A 25763-nucleotide genomic window follows, 5' to 3' on the forward strand; every position below is an offset into this window, starting at 1 on the left:
CTCTGACTTCTCTCTCTCATTACATCTCTGGATGTTTAAAGTAGCTTGTCTAGCCAAAAGCATTAATCAATTTAGAACCTTTTTCCATAATCTAGATTTGTTATCCAAATACTCTGTTTATTAAAATTTTAATTGCTTCGTGTGAATATGAAAGCAACAATGCTAATAAATGAAATTTCCTTTACTGTATTTGCGTATATCATGTGTATATATATAGGCAGGCCAATGTGGCCGCTTTTTATTTTTCAGTGTTGATCAGTTTTGGTTGATTGGAAGATGAGAACCGGAGAACAGGTCGATGGCCAGCAAACCCAGTCATCATCATCATCATCTTCTTCTTCTTCAATTGATAGCAGTAATTACCCTTCTGGGACTGTGAACCTGCAGCTTCTTCATCTTCTTCGTGTCTCTCAAGTGTTTGTAGAAATACTAACAGTTCCAGAACTGATCTGATCACTGACCTGAGGCTTGGTCTTACCATTTCTCCTTCTCAACCTGGCTTTTCCAATTCAAATCCCAGGTCAAGGTACCTTACCCATTCCCTTGTTCTCTCGTAATGTCAAAGAATCTAACTCTTTTGATGCTCAAAGCTTGAGAATTTCAGGGGTTTTGTTCCTTTAAATTTTTTTTTTTTGGGGCTATTATGTTGTCTCTGTTACTCTGTATATGAAACCATGATCAGTGAATGGTCTTTTTGTCTCCGCATATGTGAAGTTTTGTGGTAGAATAGGCCTCTTCTGGAGCTAAAAGCTTGAGAATTTCATGGGTTTCGTTTCCATTTTTTGTTTTGTTGTTGCCTCTGTATATAAAACCATGATTCGTGTATGAAACTTCTGTACGTTTCTGCAGATATGAACCCCCTGTTGCAGACTTCTCTTTTTCCTAACCTGAAACCTTGAGAATTTCATGGGTTTTATAGTCTCAGTGTATGTCAAATTATGATTCAGAAATGAATTCTTGGAGATTTATGTTTCAGGAATCAAACTTCAGATTGGCCTCCAATCAAGTCCATACTGAGAAGCACTCTTGTGGAGAAACAAAACCAGTGGAGCCAAGGGCCTTCCTTATTTGTCAAAGTGTACATGGAAGGCATACCAATTGGTAGAAAATTGAACCTTCTGGCACACCATAGTTATGATGGGCTTGTCAGAGCTTTAGGCCACATGTTCAGGACCACCATTCTCTGTAAGCACTAATGAAAACCCTCATTGATTACAATCTTCTTCCTCTCCCTCCTCTGCAGATTCTTCTTTCTTTTGTAATCTGTACCATCATGTTTAGATCAGGAAAGTTTTTCATTTCCTTCCTTCTTTCAGGCCCTAATTCCCAACCACTTCATTCTGGAAATTTTCATGTGTTAACTTATGAGGATCAAGAAGGGGACTGGATGATGGTTGGAGATGTGCCATGGGAGTAAGTAATATATCTCGAGATCAAACCCAAACTTTGGCTTTGATCTTCTTTTCTGAAAAGGGATTTTTCTTGTTCAAGCTAAGCCTGTCACTTATGGTAATTATTTCTCAATGCATTTATCACAGGATGTTCTTGACCAGTGTGAAAAGGCTGAAGATCACCAGAGCAGACAGATGCTAGCTAATCTAATGCATAAAACTCTTCTCCCCACAAGTTTCCTCTCAATTTTTACTGTCCATACATTTTTGTCTTAGTTAATGGGTGGGCTAAAAAAGCAAAAGTAGAGTTTGCCCAGAAAAACCAGTGGTCTCCATGACCAAGGCTACATATGATAGTTATATAAACCAATATTATAAATGTATAGCATCTCACTTCAGTGCATAGCTACAATGCTTCTGACTAATGAGACTCTGTTCCATGTTGAAAGATTTTGAGTTCTGGTTCTGTAATATATTAAATTCTATTCCAATCTCAGCATGATCTTGAAGCAGAAGAGAAAATTCTTTGAACCACATAATTCACAGCTAGAACTTCTATAGAAGTACGTTCCACACGCATGTTGTCATGTGTACAAAAGGATTCAGGGTCTCCAAAATGCAAGGCCCACAGCCTAGCACTCATTACCTAGTTTTGAGTTTTAAATACCGTAAATTCGTTGTATCATCTGTCCAAATCTTACCAGGTCAGAGTAAATTATTTGATGGAAATTCTGCTTAACAGAGTTTGATTTTAAGATGAAATCAGATACAACATCAGACATCTGTGAAGGAAGGATCTTGGGGAATTCAGACCACTACATAAATCTTGTAAATACAACTTATTTTTTTGGTTTCATAGTTGATATGATCAAAAACTAATGTCACACTCACACATCACCTGGTTGAATCAAATATATGTTTGCGAGAGGTGTCGTAAGTTTCACATAACTTATCTAATCCTTTGGAACACAGTTTAAGGATTTAAAAGTTAAAATGACAACTGTATTGGAGACAAATTAAGCTTGAAAAGTAATCCGACAGGGAACCCAAAAAAAAACAAAGAAGAAGAAGAAGAGAAACTGGAACTCAAAAGTTTGTGCTCGAAGGGGTTTAAAAATGAAAAGGGCAAAAAAAGAAAGAAAAAGAAAAAGGAAGGCAATATGTATAGTATTTATTTATATATATACCTAACTTGGAGCCTGAGTTTTGCTTGTGTGTTAGGGTTTTGTTGGGGAAGTGGTGGTCTCCCACACTCGTGTCAGGAACAGAGATTTTGCTTTAAGAATGTCAAAATTAGAACAAGTCTTGTCTCTAAACACGTGTGGTGCCCCCCACTCATGACATAACATCATTTAACATTTTTTCTCTGAGATGTGAACGCAGGTTTTGAATTTGATTCTGCATCTAACCTCCATCTTTCACCAACTGATGGCGATGCCTTATCTGCATAATCATTTTTATTCCTTCTTTTCTTTTTCTCGCCTTTTCTCTATTTCGTTAATTTCTTTTTATCCTTTGTCAACATCTAATAATTATTGTCTCTTCATCTGTTTTTAAATATAAGAGCCAGACAAAAAATTCACTTTAATCTTAAATATGATATCTTAATTTATTTTGCCTTCCAAATTCATAATCTTTGGCTAGGGTATCTCTCTGAATTACATGTATTAAGGAGTTTCGAATCAAGAAATAGCTTCAATACATATGATTACATATGATAGTGTGGGAAAATGAAGATATATTTGCTATAAATAATTAATTTAACTCATTTTTTAATATTCACAATCTACTTATTTAGCTATCATATTAACTATTAGCATATTTTAACTTTCAGCAAGCGTGTAGTTGCAAATTACAGTTCTTCTTCTTCTTCTTTTTCCCCAGAAGAAGAATAAAAAGAAAGCCGTCAAGTGAGAAGATTCTCTATTTTTTTTCCCTAACTTAATAATTTATTTATCATTTTTTAAAAGTGTAAAGTCAACATTAAAGTTGTCCACTCAAAATCATCTAAAGATGAATTTGTTTCAACTTTACCCGTGAACTTAGTGAAGGTAAAGGGTAACGTGATTGCACAACCAAATGCAAATTGAGCATCATACAGATTTCACTGTCTCTATTTAATAATTTTACATCATCCAATGACACCAATTTTAATTTTAATTTACACATACAGTGTATAGTAGTTAGGGGTGGCATAAAGACAAGTAATATCAAGAAAAAATGACAGACAAATACCTATTAAATTTTAAAATGATAAAGAGGTGATTTTGACAGGTTTTAAGTAGTAAAAACTATTACAAGAGTAAACAGTATGACTTATTTATCTTTTTAAAATTCAATAGATATTGTTTTTTTATTTTCTCTAATATCAATAATTCAAAATTTGCAATGGATTAAAACATTAACATCTCTTATTAAGGGGAAAAAAAGATTGACTTCCTAGTTGAGACTCGAGATTTTTTTTATTTTTATGGATAATGTCTTGGGAATTATTATATTAAAAACTTGTTTTCTTTTTCGGCATGGAAAAACTCGGTATTATTTCCACAGCAAGCTTCTTTTTGTAACAAGAGAAAACGCAATAGGGATATGAAACATTAATACTTTAATATATAATAATTTAAATGCTACCTCCGGTCCTATTTATAAGAGCGAGTTTGTAATCTATAAATGAGGTATCATTAATAGAACCGGGAGTAGTATTATTATTTATAAATCTTCATGCATAATATATCAGCGGTGGTGAGAACTTTTTTGTACGTAAAGACAATTAAGGAATTTTACAAAAAATTTCAGAATGGTCTCTAAAAACCTCATATATATTAAGACATTTTGAATGACCATCTTGGGATTACTGTATTTTGGAGGTCCTTAAATGTCTCTCTAATATATTTCATATTTTAGTTGTTTTAATTTATAAAGGTAGAACTTAAAATTTCACTTTAAACAAGCTAAACTCTCTTCTACAGTTCTACTCTCTACTCCAACTAATATACACTGTTATCTAAAATTAATTAATATTTTGGCTCAATATTTTACTTATTTTTATATAAAAATTTAGATAAGTTGCCTCAGTAATTTATACACACATATTTAGATCAGTTGCCTCAATAATTTATATACATATTGTTTAATTCTTCAATACTGTATACATAAATGGAGCAGCTAGCCCAAAACGTAAGAGACTATTGGGCCGCCAAGGCTGGCCTACTAATTTGTCAGAAATTCAAGCCCAAATACACAATTAGGTCCATTACCCAAAAAAATCTCTCATAATGGGGCCTTTAATCATTTCTGAAATTTGACCATCCTCGCCAGAAACGCGGTGCGGGATTCTCCGTTAATTCCCTTCCCGCCCGGACGGAATTGGAAGATCTTCTGGCTGAAGCTAACTGGTTTTTCACAAATTTGAGCGCATCTCCAGTTTATCATACCGAACCCAAAGGGATTCAAGATTTTGATACGAACAATAATATTTGGCTGAAGTAGCGAAGGGGAACCCCTGATGAAGACCCCTCCATCTGCTTTCTACAAAAACCCCGTCAAGTTCAGAATGTAAGTTCAAAAACACTCTCTTTTCTCGCTGTGCGCTTCCGTTCCGGTTCTGGATAATATCAGGTAAATGTTGTATGTACTCGCAGCCCAACTGCTGATAATTTGGTACCCATTCGACTGGATATCGAAATTGATGGCCAGAGATACAAGGATGCTTTCACTTGGAACCCTTCTGGTAAATTTCTCCTTTATTGTTGGCTTCCGCTACTTCCTTATCCATTATTCTCCTCTTTTCGTTTTTCCATTATAATTTAGTTTCTTCTTATTATTCGAAAATAACAACAATAAGAATAACTATGGGAATTGCTTCCTTGTAGCTTGCCAGACTAATTTTACATTGGAGATTTACTTCTGGCACATATGCTCTAACCTATCAGCTACTGGCTTAATATTTCTTCAGAGACGCTTATGAAAATAAATAATATTTCTTCAGAGCCGTGGGCACTCTAGGTTACTTTGGCATGTCACTGCTGATGGTCATCTTATTTTCCGAGTAACGGTAGTGTATGATAAGTTGGCTTATGACTGCTGCTGATCTTCATTGTATGCAATGTTAAAACTTGTTTCTTAATTATGATATAAGTAACGGTCATGTCTTGGGTACCATGAATTTTCCATGTTTCGGGCCCACGCCATCTGTTAATTTGAAATCTTAAACAAATTCTCTATGTGCGTGTATTTTGAAATGATAATGGTATAGCAGTATATTAATATGTTCACCTTGTGTTTTTACCTATGATGAATTCATGCCGTAAATTTCCATGTTATAGATCCCGATTCAGAGGTGGTGGTCTTTGCAAAAAGGACAGTTAAAGACTTAAAGTTGCCTCCAGCTTTTGTCACACAGATTGCTCAATCCATTCAAGTTACGAGATATTACAATACTACCTTCCCTTGTCAATAGCACTTTCCAATTCCATATGATACCTGGCTAATTTTTCTACATCTTCTGATGTCGCTTTACATGCATGTTCCCTTCCCAAACCCTGTGTTGAATATAAGTTGCACTTTTATTATTCAGTCCCAGCTGGCAGAATTCCGATCATACGAAGGACAGGATATGTATGCTGGAGAGAAGATTGTTCCTATCAAGGTCTCTCTCGATATCCTAACATTTGATCCTGCTTTCATCTTATAAATGAATTCTTCTGCGTGCCAAATAAAATGAATAGAATGCTTGTTTTCTTTTTCTTTTATACTGTATGCTCATTTACATAATTATTTAGTTATTTTTGACAGCTTGATCTTCGTGTAAATCATACTCTCATAAAGGACCAGTTTCTATGGGTAAGATTGAGGCTTTGAGATCAAATCATTAATTTTTAAATTCTGTTTGCAGCACTTTTATTTGGTTATCTGCTTGTATATGTCTAATTAGGACTTGAACAACTTCGAGAGTGATCCTGAAGAGTTTGCTAGAACCTTTTGCAAAGATATGGCTATTGAAGACCCTGAGGTTGGAGTAAGTATATCTAGTCATCTCCTAATCCTCTATGCTATAGTTATTCCATCTGTTGTGGACACATTAGGGGAGAATTTAGAACTCCATGCCTCCCATTTTTAAGTGAAATTTTATCCTGTCCTATTACAAAGCAGGAGGTAGTTTGTGTCAAAATTAATTCGCTTTGGTAATACATTTTTGTGTTATGATTAAAATAATCTGATGAAAAGACATCCATGTTTTCACCCGTGTTTTGCAGCCTGCTATTGCATTTGCGATCAGAGAGCAGCTTTATGAGGTCAGTTATTTTATTGCTTGATTGATATGTCATGTTCCAAAGTTATTTTTGATCGAGTTAACATACTCTTAATTTTTATATATATATTTAGATTGCAATTCAAAGTGTAGTCTCAGCAAGAGAAAGCAGGATGAACAAGAAGGGTCGTCGGGGATTTGAATATACTCCAGTCAGGTTTCTATTACACTCGTTTCATACCTCATTTGATCTGGTGAAAGATTTTATGTGGTGAAAAATCCTACATACTCATGTCATCATATGTATTTCTGATCCATTATTCCGTTTGTCTCTTTGCCAATCAATTGATCAACAGTAAAGGAGGCACTACAGCAGTGGACTTGGTCAAGTTATTTGGTCAGAAATCTAGTGTTGTTCGGTGAGTCAGTTTAAGCTCTTTGATGAAATTTGGTATTCCTTCGATCTTTAATGTAGGATCTAATTTGATAATTAATATTGGTCTTATATGTAAGACCTATTTCATATGTTTATCAATTTTTTTTCCAAATTCATCCTATTGATATTCTCTCAATAATAATTAAATAAGAGAGGGAGGGAGGGAGGAAATTAAGGAACATGATTAGGGTGCTTTAAAAAAAATATGATATTAACTAATTTAACTAATATTCTTAATCTATTTAAATTAGTTAACTAGGTTTTATATTAAGGACCAAAGGAGTATTTCATGACATGTTTATTATCATGTTGGACTCGACATGTAGTCATGATGCCTAGGTAGTTAAGTGAATCATAGGATGTAATAAGAGTTAACTTATTATGCTTGGTTTTAGAAGTGACTCAGTTTGTGCCCCAGAAGTTGCCCGAGGCAGGTTTCTATCGCTTGACAAATTTTGTGATTGTATCTCAGTTTTGTTTTCCTTTTGGGCTGGCAAATGTTTCAGCATTTTCATTTTTTTCCCCCTTGCCAGGCTTTGTGGAATTGCATGTCATTTCCTCTTTGCTACCTTATGCACGCACACATACATTTTACTTCCGTTTTTGTGGTCTATACTGTCTTCTATGTGATTGTATCCAATGATTAGTGTTGGTTTATGTGAAATGAGATAGACATGAGGAAAGACCATATCTTTATTGGTAAATACTCAGAAGTACAAGACAAGGCATTGAACTCCACTAATAACAGCCTTAGTTACGGTCAACATAAATCCTATATGCTGCTATTATTACAATTATATCTTAGTACTAGCATTCACATCATACTTCTATCCTCCCAACAGCTTATACACATAACCTTCCTTTCAATTGTCATGTTTATATTTTGTTTGTAACCATGGTACTTAATGATAAGATTGTTTAGTTAATTTAAAATGAAACATCTGACAGGCTTTGCCTGTTTCTTTGAATGTATCAGGAAAAGAAAGGAGTGGGATGTGTATGAACCCATTGTGGACCTTCTGTCCAATGAGGAAGTTGATGCTCTGGAAGCAAAGGAAGAAAGAAATTTCAGGTGACATGTTGCAGGGTTAGTCATTCTTTATTCTCAAAAGAATAGATTAAGATGCACCATTAAAAGCAATGTATATGGCCTGTGCAGGCTAAGACCCTTGCTCCCCATTGTTGTCTTTTTTCCTCCTATCCTGTGGAAAGAACTCTTTAAGTCTCTTTCTGCCTCTCATGTAATAGTACAAAGTATATTGCTGTCTGTATTAGTATGTGATTTCTAGAAGTTTAGGAGGCATCCCCCCCCCCCAAAAAAAAAAAAAAAGATATATACTCTTGCCAACTCAAGCACCTGCTGGAAAGTAACTTGAGGTTCGCTGAGACTCGTAACCTCAGCTTGTGAACTAGGGGCATAAAATAACATGCGATTGTCTGGTAAGTACTCAAGTTTTCAGAAATCTTCATCTACATTTGATGGAAATCGTTTATAAATGAGACTTCTATCTAAGATTAATAATGTATACAAGTTGACTGTTGATAGCGCAATTGTTGCCGGTTCACCGTCACACACGTCTGCTCATGCCAAATAATACACTTGTTCTCTATACGGTCGTTTCTAGGATTCTGTTGTGACCTCTTGTATTTTTCATACATATTCGTGACACGTGTTTATTCTCACATGTTCACATGCCTATATAAACGGCAACCTGAAATTACTGAGCGATGAATGAGAGGTATTTTTCCATGCTCTATCAATCCCAAAACCCCTTGAGCTGTCAATCCAGTTCGAAGCATGCATATTTTTAGATTGTACATAAATACTCTCATGTTCTGATGTTTGCACCCTTGTCTATTCGCATAGTCATGTTGATAGTGATGCTTACTCATTGTCGTTGTTTGAACTTGGTGGTACTGTGGTGTCAATTACCAGTAGTTTCACTGGCAATTCCAATGATGGCTTTCTGGCTTAGATTGGTCCACGATGGTCAACTTTTTTTGCGTCTCTCCTTCAGGTTCTAGTAGTTTCCCTTCCTATTTCAAGTTCAAAACTAATTCAGAATAGTTTTTTCACCTGCCAGGCTCTGAAAGTTTGATGTGGGGATTAAATGTCATGTGTATTGCATGCCAACAACATAATTTCTCTGGCAACTCAGGCTATCTAAATGTGATTGTAGGTGGGTCCCCTTGAAAGGGTTTCAGGGAAGTCAGGGACATTTAGATATATTCACATGTTTACAATTCCCCTCACTAGTGGCCAACTCTTGACGTGAAACTTGGTCCCACCTCTATCATCATCTTCATCACAGGGGGAAAGGAATCTTTTTACCGACCCCGTGGCCACATGCTTCTCGAAGACGAAGTTGAAAAACTTGACCATTTTATCCTATTTAATGAAGTTCCAAGGAAGATTAATAATTTCTCCATCCTTACACATAGAAGGATAGATATAATGAAACCGAACGAGTACTATCTTTAAAAGGATAAGTTCTATTTTATTTTTCCTCAAGACTCAATCTATCAAGTTGTTTATCAATTCCAAACACACTAAATGTCAATAACTCCAAGTTCAATGTGATGATTGTGTTCCATTAAAATACTTTTTAATATTCAAGAATAAGGTCTGAACTTTGAACCGGGCATTGTGTAGATTTCAAGAAACTTGGCAACTTGTCCTATATGTTTGTCATTTAATGAGTCCCGGGCCCGTCTTTTTCATCCTGTCAAAGGAGGGACACAAAAAAATCTTCCATTATGTGGCTAATATCTCCCTTCGACTTCGAATCGAGCCTACATAAACTTTTTACTATTTTTAACAGACCATTCATTCTGCGATACAAAACTGCGTATTGTGTATAGTATGTACATTATCACACCCAAAAGAGCAATATAAATAAGTCAATTCTCTCTTTTCTCTATTCATTGTTTTTCTTTACTTTCGACCATATCACACGGATTTGCTCAAATTAACACTCAGTTACTAATGACTAGGTTTACCAGATCATGGAAGAAAAAAAATCACTTGAGCTTTTAAGGCATTTCATGAGGAAAAGAACTATAGAATCACGTCAACATCAACTAACAGTACAATATTCATTTCAATCATGCAAGGTTGTATCCCATGGAATCCTATCTTCCTTCTTCTTCCTCATAGACCATACCCAAGAGATAAGGGCAGAGACAGAAAGCAAGCAGATGATGGAAGGAAACAAATTAGAAAAAGAACCCAAAAAAAAATTTAAATGAAAAAAAAATCTAGCTTTCATTAAAAAACAAAAATCTCACCATGATTTTTGCTTGTCAATCATGGGGATTCCCTATTGTAAACATCCTAACGGAAAATACAGACAGAAACTGCCGCGTACCCCAAGAACACCAGAACATCATCCTTCTCTTTTCTTTTATTTGCTCCCTATTTTTACAGAGAAAAGTTTATTCATATCACATTCCAAAGCTAGTTATATAAGTAGCTAGCTTAGAAAAGATGGTATGATGCAATCTATGACCTAAACATCAGCACACTAAAACATCTGCTAATTGCTTGGTGGGAATCTGTTCTTCTGCGTAGGATCATCAAATAGATCAGGAAGTGCTGATATTGCAGGAGGTATTAGATTTGGACTTGTCCAGAATAGACCACATCACTTGGACATCTTCATAACCACAAGCCATGACTTCACCTTGAAGATCCATTCCTCTGTTCTCTTGCTCTGCAAAAATCAAGCCCCAAATCAACACACATATGATAACTGATATATGTAAATAGGCTCAGATAATTAAGCATTCGCGCACACACCTGACTGAGACTTGTTTGGAGATTCCCTTGGAGGCTGATGATTGAAGAAAGTGCGGGCTTTTTTGAATGGGGTTGTGATAGTCTTCTTCCAAGAGGCCATTTTTGGTGGGTCACTGAATTGTATGAGTGCCAAGTGTAATAGGTTATATATGTTGCAGAGGAAGTCTGTGAAGTAGAAGAGAAAGGCCAGATCCGAGAGGTGAGGCTATAGATGAAATTTAAGGAGCATATATAAGAACAACCCCACGCCCAAAAAAATCTCATAAAAGTAAAACAAAAGGGTAGCCCCCTGAGCCTAAGCACATGCTCCACGGGGCCACAGTCTCTTCTCGCACGTGATTTCTTTTTTACTGCCTCTGTTCCACCCATCTGATAACATCACATTATATTTTGAGCCCACACTCTCCAACAAGTTACATTTTCTTACAACCACAAAAGTGAATGTATATAATTCACAACTACAAAAAAAAAGAGGAAAAAAACAAAAGAAAAGGTGAATGTGAAGATGAGAAATAGTTTTCATATATAATGAAATTAGGATGTTTTGCTTATGACCTTATGGACTATGGACTAGTGATAAAAGGTCGCAGGATCAATCCCGCTTGTAATCTCAGCAGTTCGGGTGTTTTCAAGGGGAAATAAAAGCAAACACATGGTGTTCAGTTGTTGATGGATGCAGAGTGAGGGAGGGAGGGTTTGGAAGATGAAAGAAGATGGAGTCAGAATGAGCGAATGGTGCAAATTGTAGAGCAGTTGTTAGCTGCAAAGGCCAATATCACGGCATGTGATGCTCTTATCTCTTCTCAAATCTCATGTTCTGAGCTGATGTTGGAACGTGCACCACTCCTGAAACCCCAGCATCTTCCCCACTATCCCGTCTTTCCTGCCCCCTCTTTAATTATATTGGGTCCCCTCTCCTTATCATTGATACCACTTATTTTTATCACGAGTCACTTTTAACATATTTCATTGAAATAGCATGCCTTATAATCAGAATAAAAGAATTTCTTCTCTTCCTACCTTATGAGTGAGACCACAATAATGATGTAAGACAAGTCATAGTGTTCATGATATACAAATGATACTATGGTTGAGAGCTGTGTTCAGAACCATGTTGCATGTGGTTCCCAATTGCCCACAACATCTTGAAACCAAAAAGGTTGCCTCAAATAATTGTGAATCTTAGAGATGAATAATCTATAAGCATTTTTATAAATTCTTTCTAAATGTAAGACTTGTGCGAACCTTAATAATATTTTTTTTTTGGGGGGGGAATCAAATGTGAATTGAGTTGATGTAAAAAAGGGTGGCGAAGTTTTGGTTTAAAAAATTTTGACTAAAAAATGTATAGAAATAAAAGCATTCATAAATCTGTTATATTGAAAATTTTGAATTGAAATATAGTTTTTAACCCACTCACTCCTTTTTTTTTTTTTTCCATAGCTCCCGATCTAATTGGATTTTCCCTCCTTTTGAGATGCTTTCTTGATTCAGGAATATCTGTAAAACACTATAAGCACTTAAAAAAAATATTTCTAAGCAAGTCAAGATAAAACTCCTTTTATATACTGTAAAATTACTTTTAAAAGACTAATCTAAACACTCCTTAATAGATGAATGATCTAATCTCGACTCAATTAAACTATATGTATAAATAGGGTAATGTATAAGAATGTGAAGAGATGGAGAATGCAGATTGGATTCAATTGAAGGGTTGACAAGGACAAGGAATAGTACTGGAGGGAGGGACCATTGTATGTATTGTGATGATTATTTATTTATTATAAAAACCTTCTGAACAAATGTTAGCTTCCCAATAGAGCTTCCTTGGATTTTAAAAAAAGTGTGTTCCATCATTGGTTTCAACAAATTAATCAATGTGGGTATTCTCTTCACTGCCACATTGCAATTAAAATAACATCCCACTCCCACATGCTTGCTTGGTACTTGCAACCAAAATAATCCACACTTGCAATATTATCATTATCTTTTTGGAAATTTCAAACCCCTTTAAGATACAGACACTATCATCTTCTTTTGTCAATCACCTATAGATATACCTACTCTTCTAACTTCATTTATAGGAAAAAAGAGAGTATTTTTATTTATATAAATTATAGCATTAAACGTATCAGTCTACTCCTAATTTATATTTTATAAATTATTTTTATATATGTTAAATAGAGACAAAACTGAGAAATTATCAAATTTTAATCACATTTTGGAAGTGTCTTATGGATATGATAATAGAAATATCCATAATTTTTAACTATATGAGTATTTAATTACTCTTACCCAATCAGAAGCTCCTATTTTATAAATTCACTTACTCATCTGTAGAATAAGAAAAATAAATCGAATAAATGTATATGACTTGTTATGATTTTATATTTAACAGCTTCGCAAATGCAAGCTATTATTGAAGGAGTAATTATATAAATTTATTTATTCCCTTTCACATGCAATATTGTGGGTGACAACCCAAGGGTGGTGATAAAATAATAATTTGCACTTACATGGATGAAATAATTTGATTTATTTAACAAAAACGAAATTATTGGAGGGTTGCTTTGACATGTACACACACATACAAGTGCAGTCTTTGGGAATTTCATCGGTTGCTACTTTCAACTTTTCTATAAGTACGTATCTGTACCGCTCGCCCTTACTATTACCACATTTTTTTCCAATATAATTATATATTTTTAAATGTTTTTATATGAATCTTTATTTTGCGATGTTTGAGGCGGAATATTCAGAGGTACTTTGGCATATGATTCTATTTATAATATACTGTATACTCATAAACCATGTTCATTGGTGACCCACTCCAATAATTAAGTATTGGAATCTTTAACCCCTTACTCATTTCAATAATCAATCGTTCATGCATATGACAAACAATTGTAAGGTAATTTAATCAATGTCGGGCATCCTCTCCTTGTTTTTTTAAAAATTAAATTATGAAAATATTAATTAATTTTAAATTAATTTTTTAACTATTTTAATTTTAAAATTATGAAAATATTAATTAATTTTAAATGATTTTAAAGAAATCCTTGTACTCCCTCTAATCCTATATATAATCTAGTTAGGAAATTTATTTTAGTCTTAAATATATTTATTTCTGAAATTTATAATTCTCCCATTCATACTTTTTGCACAAGCTAGCGGTCAAGGATTAATTTTATTACAAATAATTAAAGAAGATCTTTTATGAAAAGGGAAAATTGGGGATAAATCCTTTGTTGAAAAATTAATTAGTAAATAGTTCCTAAGATGATGAGTTACATGAAGAAAGATAAGTTGCACGTGAGGAAGATAGTTTGCACAAAATATCATTTGGATGCAAGAGACTAACTTGTATATTTGGGAATATGTGTTACACACAACAGAAGTTCAATTGGATAAAGAGGAGATGTGACATAAGGAAATATAATTACACACAAAGAAAAATAGATTGCATATGAGGAAAGTTAAGTTATACACTGAGAAAGCGAAGTTGCATAAAGTTTTTAAATGTCGTTTACCAATTAAATTTTTAATGAAGATTTATTCCCAATTTTTCCTGTATAACAAGCCAGCACACTTGTTTTTTGTCAGTATCAACATACATTTTTAATAAATAACTAATTTAATCAAAATTTTAAAAAAAATTTATAAAATGAATCATCTATATTTAAATGATGATGTTAGGAAAAGGCATCCAATTGCTTGGAACAAAGCAATTACGAAAGGCAGAAGGAGGAATGGACGTCTAGCTTGAATTCGGCACATTGTGGACTATTTGTAATAATTGAGGGAGCATGGATGGATGGATGGAAATCAGGTAGACAGATACATGTAATGTGCTTAAATATGATGATTGAAGTTTTGTGGGATCACAAGAACATGATCATGTTGTCTCTTTAGGAAGACGGATTTGACCCCACATCCTTCTTTGGGTATCTTGTTCAGTCTTGTCAATTATCTACCCTTTGTTGATATTTTATTCAAATGGAAATATATTGTTATAAGACATATTTAATTTATTTGATTAAATTAAAAAATTTAGAAAGTTAGTTAAAATACTATCTTCATCTTTTTTAATATTCTTCCTCACATTTTTACTTGATTATGGCAAGAGGTAATTTAGAAAAAATTGATAAATATGATAAATAGATTTTGCATTTAAAATCAAAATTAACTCAACAATTAAGTCCTATATTAAAAATCGAAGAGGTAATTCACACCTCACCTTTTGGGGAAAAAAATTAGTTTTGGCATAATTAATGAATGAATAAAAATTACATATAACTGATTGTATATAATGTTGGTTAAGTTGATAAAAAGTTGGATTATAACTTACCATCCCGCTATTAATGTGAGAAACTTTGTTAATGGATAATTTATAAATGCATTATAAGCATACTTTTTTTTTTGATACACTAGAAAGGACAGCAAACTATCTAACAACAGGAGGCTTTACAAGCGCAAGCACCAGATCCCTGCTTACGATTTGTAAGCCCTTGGCTTCGTTAAGTGCTTTCTTAGCAAGGGTGTCTGCTAAGTGGTTTACATCTCTACTTATGGCCTGAAGCTTCACCGTCCAGCTCCATTTCAGCACATTCTGAATCTCGTGAATCACCTTGCTATCCTCATGGGCTTTGAATTCTACTTCTGCAATGGCCTTCAGTGCTTCAAAGGAGTCGCATCTTAATATAATCTCGTTCTCACCAGTGTCCCAGGCGCGTTTTAGACCCATTAAGCATCCCCACAATTCTGTTGTAAAGTGGTCACCATGCTCCATATTAAGAATGAAACCTTCACGCCCTTCATTATCAAAAAACCTGAGTATATCGCCGCAAGCTACCTTTCTTTGCCATTTCGAGAAGGCCCCATCTACTTCCACAATCAGTTTGGGGTTCATTGTATTAGCGTCCACCTTAGTCACCTGCTGTTGTAGAGCGTTCATCTTCACACCATAAAGGGTTGAGGTGGCGGTACGAAAACAGTTAGCAATCGCCAGTGCTCTTACAGTAATACTTGATAGGCTCGTCTCAGCACTTGAGTGTGTGAGATCGTTCCTGGCTCTCTAGAGAAGCCAACAAATGATAATGAAGATATTCTTCCAGTCTCCTTCCATATTTCTGATGTGTTTTTTCATGTTCATTTGAATCCACTCTTGCAAGTCACTCGAAAAGAAACAGTGTCGGTAAGCAGGACTGACTGATTCCCAAAGATTCCGAATGTCTGGACGATCACGGAGAGCATGGGTTTCCACCTTGATTTCCTGCTTGCGCCTATCACAAAGACCATTGAGATGGAGTCCTCTTCTATGTTTGAGACTATTGGTGATGATATGACCATGAGACAGAAGCCAAGCAAAAGTTTTACATCGTTGGGGAACTCTAAGCTTCCAAATGATGTTCTGGTTGTAAGCTGGCTCTTCACAGGGCGGCTCAATGCCATATAGGCTGACTTTGTGATGAAGTGACCACTCTTGTTCCACTTTCAACGAATGAGGTTGGTGCCGTATTTGTCTTTGGTTTCTTGAACCCCTTCTTTGACATGCTTCCGGTTATCGCGAATGTCTCTCCAAGTGTTTGACCTTGGTCTCTCAGCATTTATGTGAGGCAAAAGATCATTTCCGCATTTGTACTTGCTACGAATAACCTTGACCCAGATGGCATCTTTCTTAGTGATGAGGCCCCACCCAAGCTTTATCATAAAAGCTCTGTTCTGTTGCTTGATGTGTCTCATTCCCAATCCTCCAAACTATTTTTCTAGGCACACTCTATCCCTAGAAAGTAAATGCATCCTACGTTGTTCATCAGGTGATCCCCAAAGGAAGTCACGTGCTTCTTTCTCAATAAGATTGCAAGTGCTATGAGGTATGTAAGTTGTTTGCATAGCATAGGTTGGCATAGCGTTGATGACAACTTTTACGAGAGTACTACGTCCTGCAAATGAGAGGCCATTGATCTTCCAATTACTCAGTCAGCTTTTAACTTTATCGATGATGTATTGGTACGTCCCTTTAGAGATTCTATCATGATGGATAGGGATGCCTAAGTACTTCCTGAGGTCGCCAATCTGCGTAAATATGAGTTATGTGCTAATCTGAGTCGTCTTATTGTGATTCACATTTTAGGAGAAGAAGACTTTTGTTTTTACATGGTTGGATTTTTGTCCTGAGATCTCACAGAAATAGTTGAGGCAATCTTTAACCACCTTCACCTATCCTAAGCTTGCTTCTGCAAAAATTAATAAATCGTTAGAAAAAATAAATGAGATATAGGAGGACCAATCTTACCTAAATCGATGGGTCTCCATTTTCCTGCATTTATTTCTTTCTGAATGATGTGGGCCAGCTTTTCCATACATATCACAAAGAGGTAGGGAGAGAGAGGATCTCCCTATCTAAGCCCCCTAGAAGGAGAGAATTTGTCAGTTTTATTGCCTTCTCACAAAATTTGCATTGAAGGAGAGGAGATACAAGCTCTAATGACTCCTCTAATTGGCTCTTATATGTTTAACTCCTCCAAGCAATTCATGACAAAGTCCCATCGAATGCGATCATATGCTTTTTCAAGGTCTATTTTGATAGATGTGAAGACTCTTTTCCCTTTCATGTTCCTTATTGAATGAACAACTTCCTATGTAACAATAATGTTATCTAAACTAGCACGACCAGGAACAAAGCTACTTTGATTTGGTGAGATGATGCTGGGGAGAAGACACTTCAATCTATTCATCTCCACCTTAGAAATCACCTTATCGATTATGTTACAAAGACTAATAGGTCTAAAATCCCTAATAGTCTCAATTGAAGGATCAGTAAAGGTTTGTCTTACCATATTGATAACAGACTTACCAACCATCTCCCATTGGCTTTGGTAGAAAAGAGCATTCAAACCATCTAGGCTTGGTGATTTTAATGCCCCCATACTAAACAGTGCAGCTTTTACCTCTTCGCTATTGACCTCCTTTTTTAGATTTTCTAGGTAAAAAGATTCGAGATTAGGAAATGTAAAGCAGTTCACCTGGTCTGTTGAGGCACATCCCTCTTCGTTGAAGAGGTTAATGAAAAAGTTGGTAGCAAGGCGCTTGATTAAATCAGTGTCATCGATCCATTCACCATTCTCTTGCTTTATAGCTTGAATTCTATTTCGACGTCTTCTCCTGTTTGCTCTCACATGAAAATATTTGGAATTTTTGTCTCCAAGCATGTACCGATCGCACTTGGCTCTTTGGGCCCAAAAGAGATCTTCTTGTAGGATCATTTCTTCCAAACCTAACCAGAGTTGCCATTAGAGTTGGTCTAGGGACGATGAGTTGCCCGAGATCGCAATGGTTCTTGATATGCCCTCCAGCCGTCCCATAAGGAGGCTCTTTTTCTGTCCTATGTGCCCAAATGTTGTCTTACTCCAGTTAATAAGGTCATCTGTGAACCTCTCAATGTTAGGACCTGAGCATGCATTATTATTCCACTTGTCTTTCACTAACTTGTTGAAGTCATCATGGAAGACCCAAGGGGTATTAAAGTGAAACCGGCAATTAAATTTATGACGAGAAAGCATACCAAGTCTAAGCGGGAGCAGTATTGGCCTGTAGTCTAACTTGAACCATGGCCGGTTTTTGACTATAGCATCTAGATAGGTGCTTCTAACTTTAGAGTTGGAGAGCATCCGATCAATTCTACTCTCGCATCCCTCTCTTTTCTAAGTGAAAATGGTCCAGAGCACCCCAGGTCCACCAATTCCAACTCCTCTACCCAGTTGCAAAAGTCACAGTCCGCAAAGGTGGTTTTTGTCACACTTGACCTGCGTTCATGAGAGAATAAAGTACTGTTAAAATCACCACCAATAAACCACAGCCAATTGTTACCTGGCTTGAGACGTTAAAGGTCGTTCCATAAAGAGTGTCGAACAGAAGGGGTACGACAAGCGTAGACAATAGTGATAAAAATTTTTCGTTGCATCGTTTAGCCATTGCATGGATAAATTGACTTTTGGCTTCTATTATTGACAAAGAAAAGTCTTCATTTGTCCAAGAAACCCATATGCCACCACAAAAGCCTGAGGCATCCACGACTTCAAAGTGTTGGAATCCCAGCTTTTTGCACGTGTTCTTGGCCTTGTCTTCGCTGGCTTTGGTTTCAAATAAGGCACAGAAGCCAATTTTATAGTGTTTTTTAATTTCTCTTATAAGTCCTAGAAAGGCTTGGGCCTTGGTTCCCCTACAGTTCCAAAATATATAATTCATGGAGCACTAATGTAAGGGGAATTCTTGCTTATAGACCTTTGGTTGTTTGAGGAAGAATTTTTTGTTTATGTTTTGAGTGAGGATATTGGGTTTAGACTGGTCTCAACATGCACTGACATCATATCTGTATCCAGGTTGATGATCTCAGACTCTATAGAGTAAGGTGTTGTATTCTGTTCCATTATAGACTCATTAGAGTTCTGCGACCCAACTGTCTTCACGTGACCAGTCCCATTGGTTTCTTGTGGTCCATATTCAGGAAGGCCCGCTAAGGCTTCAAAGGGGTTCTGGGCTTTCTAAAAGCTAGAGCTTGCTGCAGGCCACTTTGGTGTCTTCGTGAGGTTGGTTGTGGACTCAGGAGGGATATTTTGTTTCCACCAATTTTCTTTTTGCTTTTTAGTGAATTGACTTGGTCTACTAGGACCCACTTCTTATTAATCTGAGCTTCTTTCCTCATGATTTTTGAGTGACTGTTATTCCCTTGTGCTATTTTAACGCTTTCCTTCCTATTCAGGATATCTGGGTCAACTACACCACCTTTGTCGCGATTCTGCATTGATATGAAGTTATTGTCCTGATTATTCTCTTGGTTATTACTGTTAGATCCTAATTTTGCATTACTTCCTGATCTGCCACCCTTGTTCCATTGCACCAGGTTCCAAAGTCCAAGTCTGTCTGTCTACGGCGGTGCTGTGCTACATGAGAAGTTGCCGGTGGTTGGTTTGTCACATGGTCGCTTTGGGATCCCACTTTCAGACACACGATGCCATAGTTTTTGTTGCACCATAGTCGAGTCCACCGCAGTGATAGTAGAGCCCCCATTCGCTAGTTCCAGAGCTTTGCTTATGCCTTCAGCAAGATTGCTATTCTGCGTTAGATACAGTACTAGAGTCGGGGGCTTTACGGTTGTCTGGGCATACGTCCTTGTGGTGTCCATACTTGCCATAATGGAAGAAAATCAAGTGAAGTCCCCCACATTCTAAAGTATGCCGTCTGCCAAAGATATTAACCGTTGGTTTCAGCTTCTTCTGAAGGTCTAGTTCAACACAGAGTTGAGCAAATCTTCCTCTTTCACTATTATAAGTTATCATGTCCACCTTCAAAGTCCTTCTGATGAGGTTTCTGATGCGTTTCAGGCTTTCAATATTAAAGAACTCCAAAGGAAGAAGGGGAATTCTCAGCCACACCGCAACTTTCTTCTGAACATCAGTGCTCCAGGGGTTGAAGTTGGGTCGCCATCATTGCACAATGAGGTACCTGTCTGTGATCATCTAGGGCCCTTCCTGGTAGATCGTGTTCAAATCTTCTTCATCTTCAACAGAGACTACAAAGAACCCATTATCCAAGTCTCGAGTTGTAAATTTCTCTTAGGTTTTCCAGAGTCTTGCTAAGTTCACTCTCATTGACCACAAGGGGATTGTTTTGCCTAGAAGCTTGATGATGAGAGATTTCCTCCATGGAGTGCACTAGTGCTCATATTCCTTCCTAGTTATTCAGAGGGTGGGGCAGTCTTCATTGTCCTCATCAGCCTGGTTCTGCATGTGTTCCTCAAACCCAGTGGAGAAGTATTCATTCAGGCCCTCCAGGTAGTTGTTCCATGCATTGACTAGCACTCTGCTCCCCTTCCTGTTGCTTGATAAATCACTCTAGTTCGTACCCCACCAGTTTGTCCTTAAAGGTTTGTTTCTTGTCCTCGCTTTGCTCAGCATCGGGTCTTTATTTTTTGTCCCCATTGATCTTCCTGTATTTTTTCTTTCGGCGCTTGGATGGGTCATCGTCTTCCACCGCACCACCACCGTTTTTAGAGAGAGTTTCAGAGCTCATAGTTTCTCAGCTGTGAGCAAGATATTCCTGCACAATAATCATTATAAGCATTCTTTGAACATGTGAAATTATAAGAATTTGATAAAAGCAACTATAGAAATTTAATAAAAAAATCTTATCACATTGTAAGGAATTCAATTATTTCCTTCTTAACGGCTATGAGTTCTAGCCTTATGAATGGAAAAAGCGAAGCCATCCCCTCACTCAAGCTTGGCTTGAGCTGACTCACAAGCAGATCAGTCAATAATATTAAATATTAAATATTAAATTGAATGCTTTGTTATATATATAAAAAAAACTGTTGGTATTCCTAATTTAACAATTGGGTGATTGGTTGGCCAAAAAAAAAAACAATTGAGTAATTGAATTATGATATTATAATTTAATGTAAAAATATTCAAATATATTCAATAACTTTAAAAAAATGAATACTCCAAAAGTGTTTTCATTCAATTAAAATTATGTCACTAGAGTTTTTATTATTTATTGGCTCTCTTATAAAGGGGAGAACAGATCAAGAGGTGTAAAAAAATAATGATGTCACGTGTAGAGATATTAATCTCATAATTAAGGCCAGGATTAGGAAAAAGTGAAAAGTCTATCATTTTATATTTTGGATGGTATTTCTGAAGAGTGGAGTAAAAAATATAGACTCACCAAATAAAGCAACATGAATCAATTAATTATTTAATTTTATATCAACTGATGGATTTGGAAAATTCTCATTCCTCGCTCAATGCTGAGAACCCCAACTTTAATTAAGGTTTTTTTTTATAGGCTACTTGGTATCTTGGTATTAATTATTCGCTTGCTTTTATACCAAACACACATTTAAGTTCATGTCAGAAAAAGACACACTTAATTTTTGATGAAATATTTTGGATGATTTTCTTGGGCCTTTGTGTGGCATTGGTTAAAAAATAGCCTAGTTTATAGCTTAGCCCAATTAAGCACATTATGTGCCAGTGGGCCAAGCCCAATAAGGTTTGTTTGATAAAGCAAGAGCAAGCCCAATACCTTTTAGCACGCTTTATTAGGCGCAGGCGTGTCTTTTATTCTTTTTAATTATCTTTTAATAATAGTATGGAATAAAAAATTAAATAAAAAAGATAATTTTGGGGGATCAGAATTGTTGCATAAAATAGGGTCAAAGAGACAGAAGAAGACCGGTCGAAGTAACCCAACAATTGATAGTGCTAAACAGATTATTAATTGTTAATTAAAATTGAATTAGGTGAATAAAGATAGAACCCATTGACTGATTATTATTCCATTCAAACTTGATTTTCTTTGTACGTTGGAATTAATGGACTCCAACTTCTCTTCTAATTCATGGTGGCTTGGTCAAATCCACCATTCATTTTCTCCATTATAATATAGACTTCTTTAATCCTAATTATAAGATACTTTCAACATGTTTTTACTAAAATTAAGAAAAACCTAAATCTTATCAACCTTGTTTAAAATTTTAATAATTTTTTAATTTTATTCTTATATAATTTTCAAAATTGTACATTTATGTAGATTTAATGAAGCAACTTAAAGCAAAGATATCTTTCTATGTCTTATTAATGTGATAAGAGGAGTATATAATATTACTTCACAAAAAAAAAGGAGTATATAATATTAATGGTTCTATAAAATAATACTGTTATTTAGAAAGGTATTAAGTAGTTCCATTAAATTTGAAAATTATGACTATGAAAGGAACCCTACCATATCAATCACGATGATCAGTAAAACTTTGATATGCATGGCAGAATTCGACATTTTTATAATTTATGAACTGACTAGATTCAAATTGAAGTGATTTTTTATTCTGAAAAATGAAATAAAATTTTTCTATTATTTTAACTAAATTTATAATATAATTTGCTCGATCATTCACGGGTCTATGCCTTTGGTTGAGGGAAATCACGTGGTCGTTAATGTCTTCCAGTGCACGCACAGAATATTTAGAATAAGGACCTCGAATATAAATAAACAATTAAGAGAGGTTTATTTATGATAATAATAAAAAATTAATATTCGCACTACCGAACTAATTTAATTCCATGGTAAAAATAAAATAAAATAATTAATTTAATTCATTCACTCTATTGAAACAATGAAACCTTAGAAACTGGCAACGAAAATCCAAATTCAAAGTAGATAAATGAAAGGTCCAAATAAGAGGAATACCGAACACCATCACCTTGCTTCACAAAACACATCCATTCACACACAACCCAGTCACATATTCACCCATTAATTGTTTATATTTTTCATTTAAAACAATGAAAACCATTTTGTAAATACTCATATTTTTTCTCAACTTTTAATTTGATACCTATATTTTTTTATCTTTATTAAATCCTTTGATTTTACTCTGTTAACCTTGTAACTTTGTTCTATTAGTGCTGTTAGTTTTGTAATTTTGTTTTGTTAGCACCGCTAATCCATTTACAAGGACTTACGGTGCTAATAATATTGATAGAGCAAAATTAAAAAAATTTAATAAAGAGAGAAAAAAAAAGATATCAAATTAAAAATCGAAGGAAAGTGCATGTATCTTCAAAATGATTTTTGAGAGTATAAATTAACTGAGGATGTGGAATTCGAGTATTTAAAAAAAAAAAAAATCTGGTGATTGCATTATTTAGAGCAGACATGAGTTTGACTCAGTAATAAGCATTTTCTTCCTGTGCCATTCAAAATGCAGTTCATCATAATGCATAGATTTCTCAGAACTACACTGCTTAAATTGGAGTACAAGAGAAGAAAAAAACTTTCTTATCCAAAGAATCCAATAAAAACCTGCTTTCTTTTAAGCACTTGATGACAAATCTTCTTTTTCCTTCTTCCAAATTTGGCAAACATTTTACAGCTTGGAGCCATTAAACCTTGTCTACTTGCAGTACACTAGCTATTTACAAGCATTCAATTCACCAGCTTCTTCTTCACTTGTTCCATCATATCCCATGAGATTTAACTCTTAGCTGCAACAATTCCAAAAACCAGAAAAAGCCACTCCCCTAGTTGATTGAGAAGATGCTGTTAGCCTTCTATATACTGTACTTTAAAATTCAGACAGCATATATATAGAGGTCTTTGCATCACTTCACACACACACATCTATATATATATATATATATATATCTGTGTATAGTACTAGTCCTTGTCAATCTGTCTCCTGAAGGCTGAAGCTGATAACCCCAAATCAGATTCCTCTAGTCTACAGAAGGATAAGCCTTTTCTGGTTTCACACCAGCTCACTGGCTTCCCCGAAAGAGTACACGTGCCCGCCAAGTGTTTGTACAAAATGCTTCCCTTATAGGGAAAAGGAGAAACTTTGGCGAGTGATAGTTATCTCTTATCTGTACTCTACCTTGCTATGCTACATGTATTTTCAGATAGATCCCGTTTTCCAAAGTTCAATAAATCTAGTTATTCTTAAAGCTATTTATGTATATTATGTTGAAGGTGGATTTTACTAGACGCTAGTAAGTGTGTATAACATGTTGAAAGTATCCCAAATTGTGAAGCGAATCAATCAACCAATTGCGTACATATATAATCCATAGCCGTAAAAATGATAGAGTAATATCGTAGTAATCACAAATTGTGTGAAAGCAAATAGTTCTTAAATCAAGGACTAGAAAAAAAGAATTACAATCCACAATCCTCTTAACCTGAGCAGAGAGTACAAACAAAAAGAAGACTGATTTATCTGTTGGGTATCTACTTATAACATATGACGTATAACATGCTAATTGACTTGGTCAATAACCTCGTCAAATACACATTGTAATAAAAAACATAAATTTAATAATTCATAATTTAATCTGTCATAAACTCTTCAACATTGTAATAGGGAACAAGCTAACTACCAAAAGGTTACAAGTTCAGCACATGATCATTGAGTTGCTCTACTTATCTTCTACTAATAGAGTTCAGCTCAAAATTCCTTATATTTTTGGCTGAAAGGAGAGGAGTTCAATATATTGTTCATGATAATTGAGCACTAGTTCGTGCAGTGAAAAGAGCTTTTTTCCACTTAAACCAGGCAGAACTGAGAACAATAAAATTCCACGGATATAGACACTGGTTTACGAAAAAGATGCTGGAATACTGTTCCAACGTGCCATACTGTTATGTGGTATCCTGTCATTCTGATAGTGTACATTTATTGAAGATTCCAATCAACCTTTGCCAATGGTTTTAAAGTGAACCCCAGAAAAGCATAAGAGCACAAACTTCTCTTTCTCTCTCTCTCTCTCTATATATATATATAAAACTATAGCCTATGCCACTGGCATTATTGCACCTCTCTAGTTCTTCCATTATCAATATATCTAACAGTATGCTGTCACTATTGTGCATATCAAGTTTTTGGATGCTGTCATGTCTTTTAATTCTGACATAATCCTTAAAAAAACGAAATGGAACCTATGCAAGTTTATCCGATAAAAACTAAAAAGAAGCTGAAGACAGTACCCCAAAAAAAAAAAAAAGCTTTAATTATATGCTGTCCTCAGTTTCCATATTTTCCCCCTCTACTACATTGGCAATACAAGCTCCTGCTTTAGACTAGACTTTTTGATTTTAAGTTGAGAACCAATCTCCGTACTTTCAATTTTAGAAACAATATAGTTGCAGCAAATGTTGGATTATCTGCATGCATTACCGGATCATGGAAAAGTAAATGCCCAGAAGAATTAAATAAACATGGTCACCAATAAAACAAGAAGAAACAGCGTTATCTTCAAGTTTGAAGTTTCTGACTTCTCTGGGGGAACACAAGGTAGGTCAAAAACCTTATGTTTATTGAGAGAG

The 25763-nt window shown here is 35.3% G+C and overlaps 2 protein-coding genes and 1 pseudogene across 2 annotated transcripts; 2 read left to right on the plus strand and 1 right to left on the minus strand.

The window, feature by feature from the left end:
- Positions 1-276: 276 nt before the first annotated feature.
- On the plus strand, positions 277-1882 carry LOC114718753 (auxin-responsive protein IAA31-like; annotated as a pseudogene).
- A 2829-nt stretch (positions 1883-4711) lies between these two features.
- LOC114718742 (chromatin structure-remodeling complex protein BSH-like) lies at positions 4712-8564 on the plus strand. Its single transcript, XM_028904164.1, has 10 exons — positions 4712-4946; positions 5033-5121; positions 5717-5811; positions 5968-6039; positions 6186-6233; positions 6325-6408; positions 6647-6685; positions 6777-6859; positions 6999-7061; positions 8055-8564. Exons 1-10 carry the CDS (start codon positions 4897-4899, stop codon positions 8152-8154), a joined length of 723 nt encoding a protein of 240 aa, XP_028759997.1. The 5' UTR covers positions 4712-4896; the 3' UTR covers positions 8155-8564.
- Positions 8565-10318: 1754 nt separating this feature from the next.
- Positions 10319-11062, minus strand: LOC114718754 (uncharacterized). The gene is made up of 2 exons (XM_028904178.1): positions 10878-11062; positions 10319-10791 (listed from the first exon to the last, which is right to left on the minus strand). Exons 1-2 carry the CDS (start codon positions 10975-10977, stop codon positions 10664-10666), a joined length of 228 nt encoding a protein of 75 aa, XP_028760011.1. The 5' UTR covers positions 10978-11062; the 3' UTR covers positions 10319-10663.
- Between the last annotated feature and the right edge of the window lie 14701 nt (positions 11063-25763).

This window comes from Neltuma alba, unplaced genomic scaffold, assembly GCF_004799145.2.
Source record: "Neltuma alba isolate B1F8T4 unplaced genomic scaffold, ASM479914v2 tig00011865_pilon, whole genome shotgun sequence".
NCBI lineage: Eukaryota > Viridiplantae > Streptophyta > Magnoliopsida > Fabales > Fabaceae > Neltuma > Neltuma alba.

Coding starts and splice junctions, on each gene's coding strand:
- LOC114718742 (XM_028904164.1), top strand. CDS start 4,897: ATGAAGACCCCTCCATCTGCTTTCTACAAAAACCCCGTCAAGTTCAGA. Junction 5,122..5,716: donor TTTCACTTGGAACCCTTCTG/GTAAATTTCTCC, acceptor TCCATGTTATAG/ATCCCGATTCAGAGGTGGTG. Junction 6,234..6,324: donor TAAAGGACCAGTTTCTATGG/GTAAGATTGAGG, acceptor ATGTCTAATTAG/GACTTGAACAACTTCGAGAG.
- LOC114718754 (XM_028904178.1), bottom strand. CDS start 10,977: ATGGCCTCTTGGAAGAAGACTATCACAACCCCATTCAAAAAAGCCCGC. Junction 10,792..10,877: donor TCCAAACAAGTCTCAGTCAG/GTGTGTGCGCGA, acceptor TGATTTTTGCAG/AGCAAGAGAACAGAGGAATG.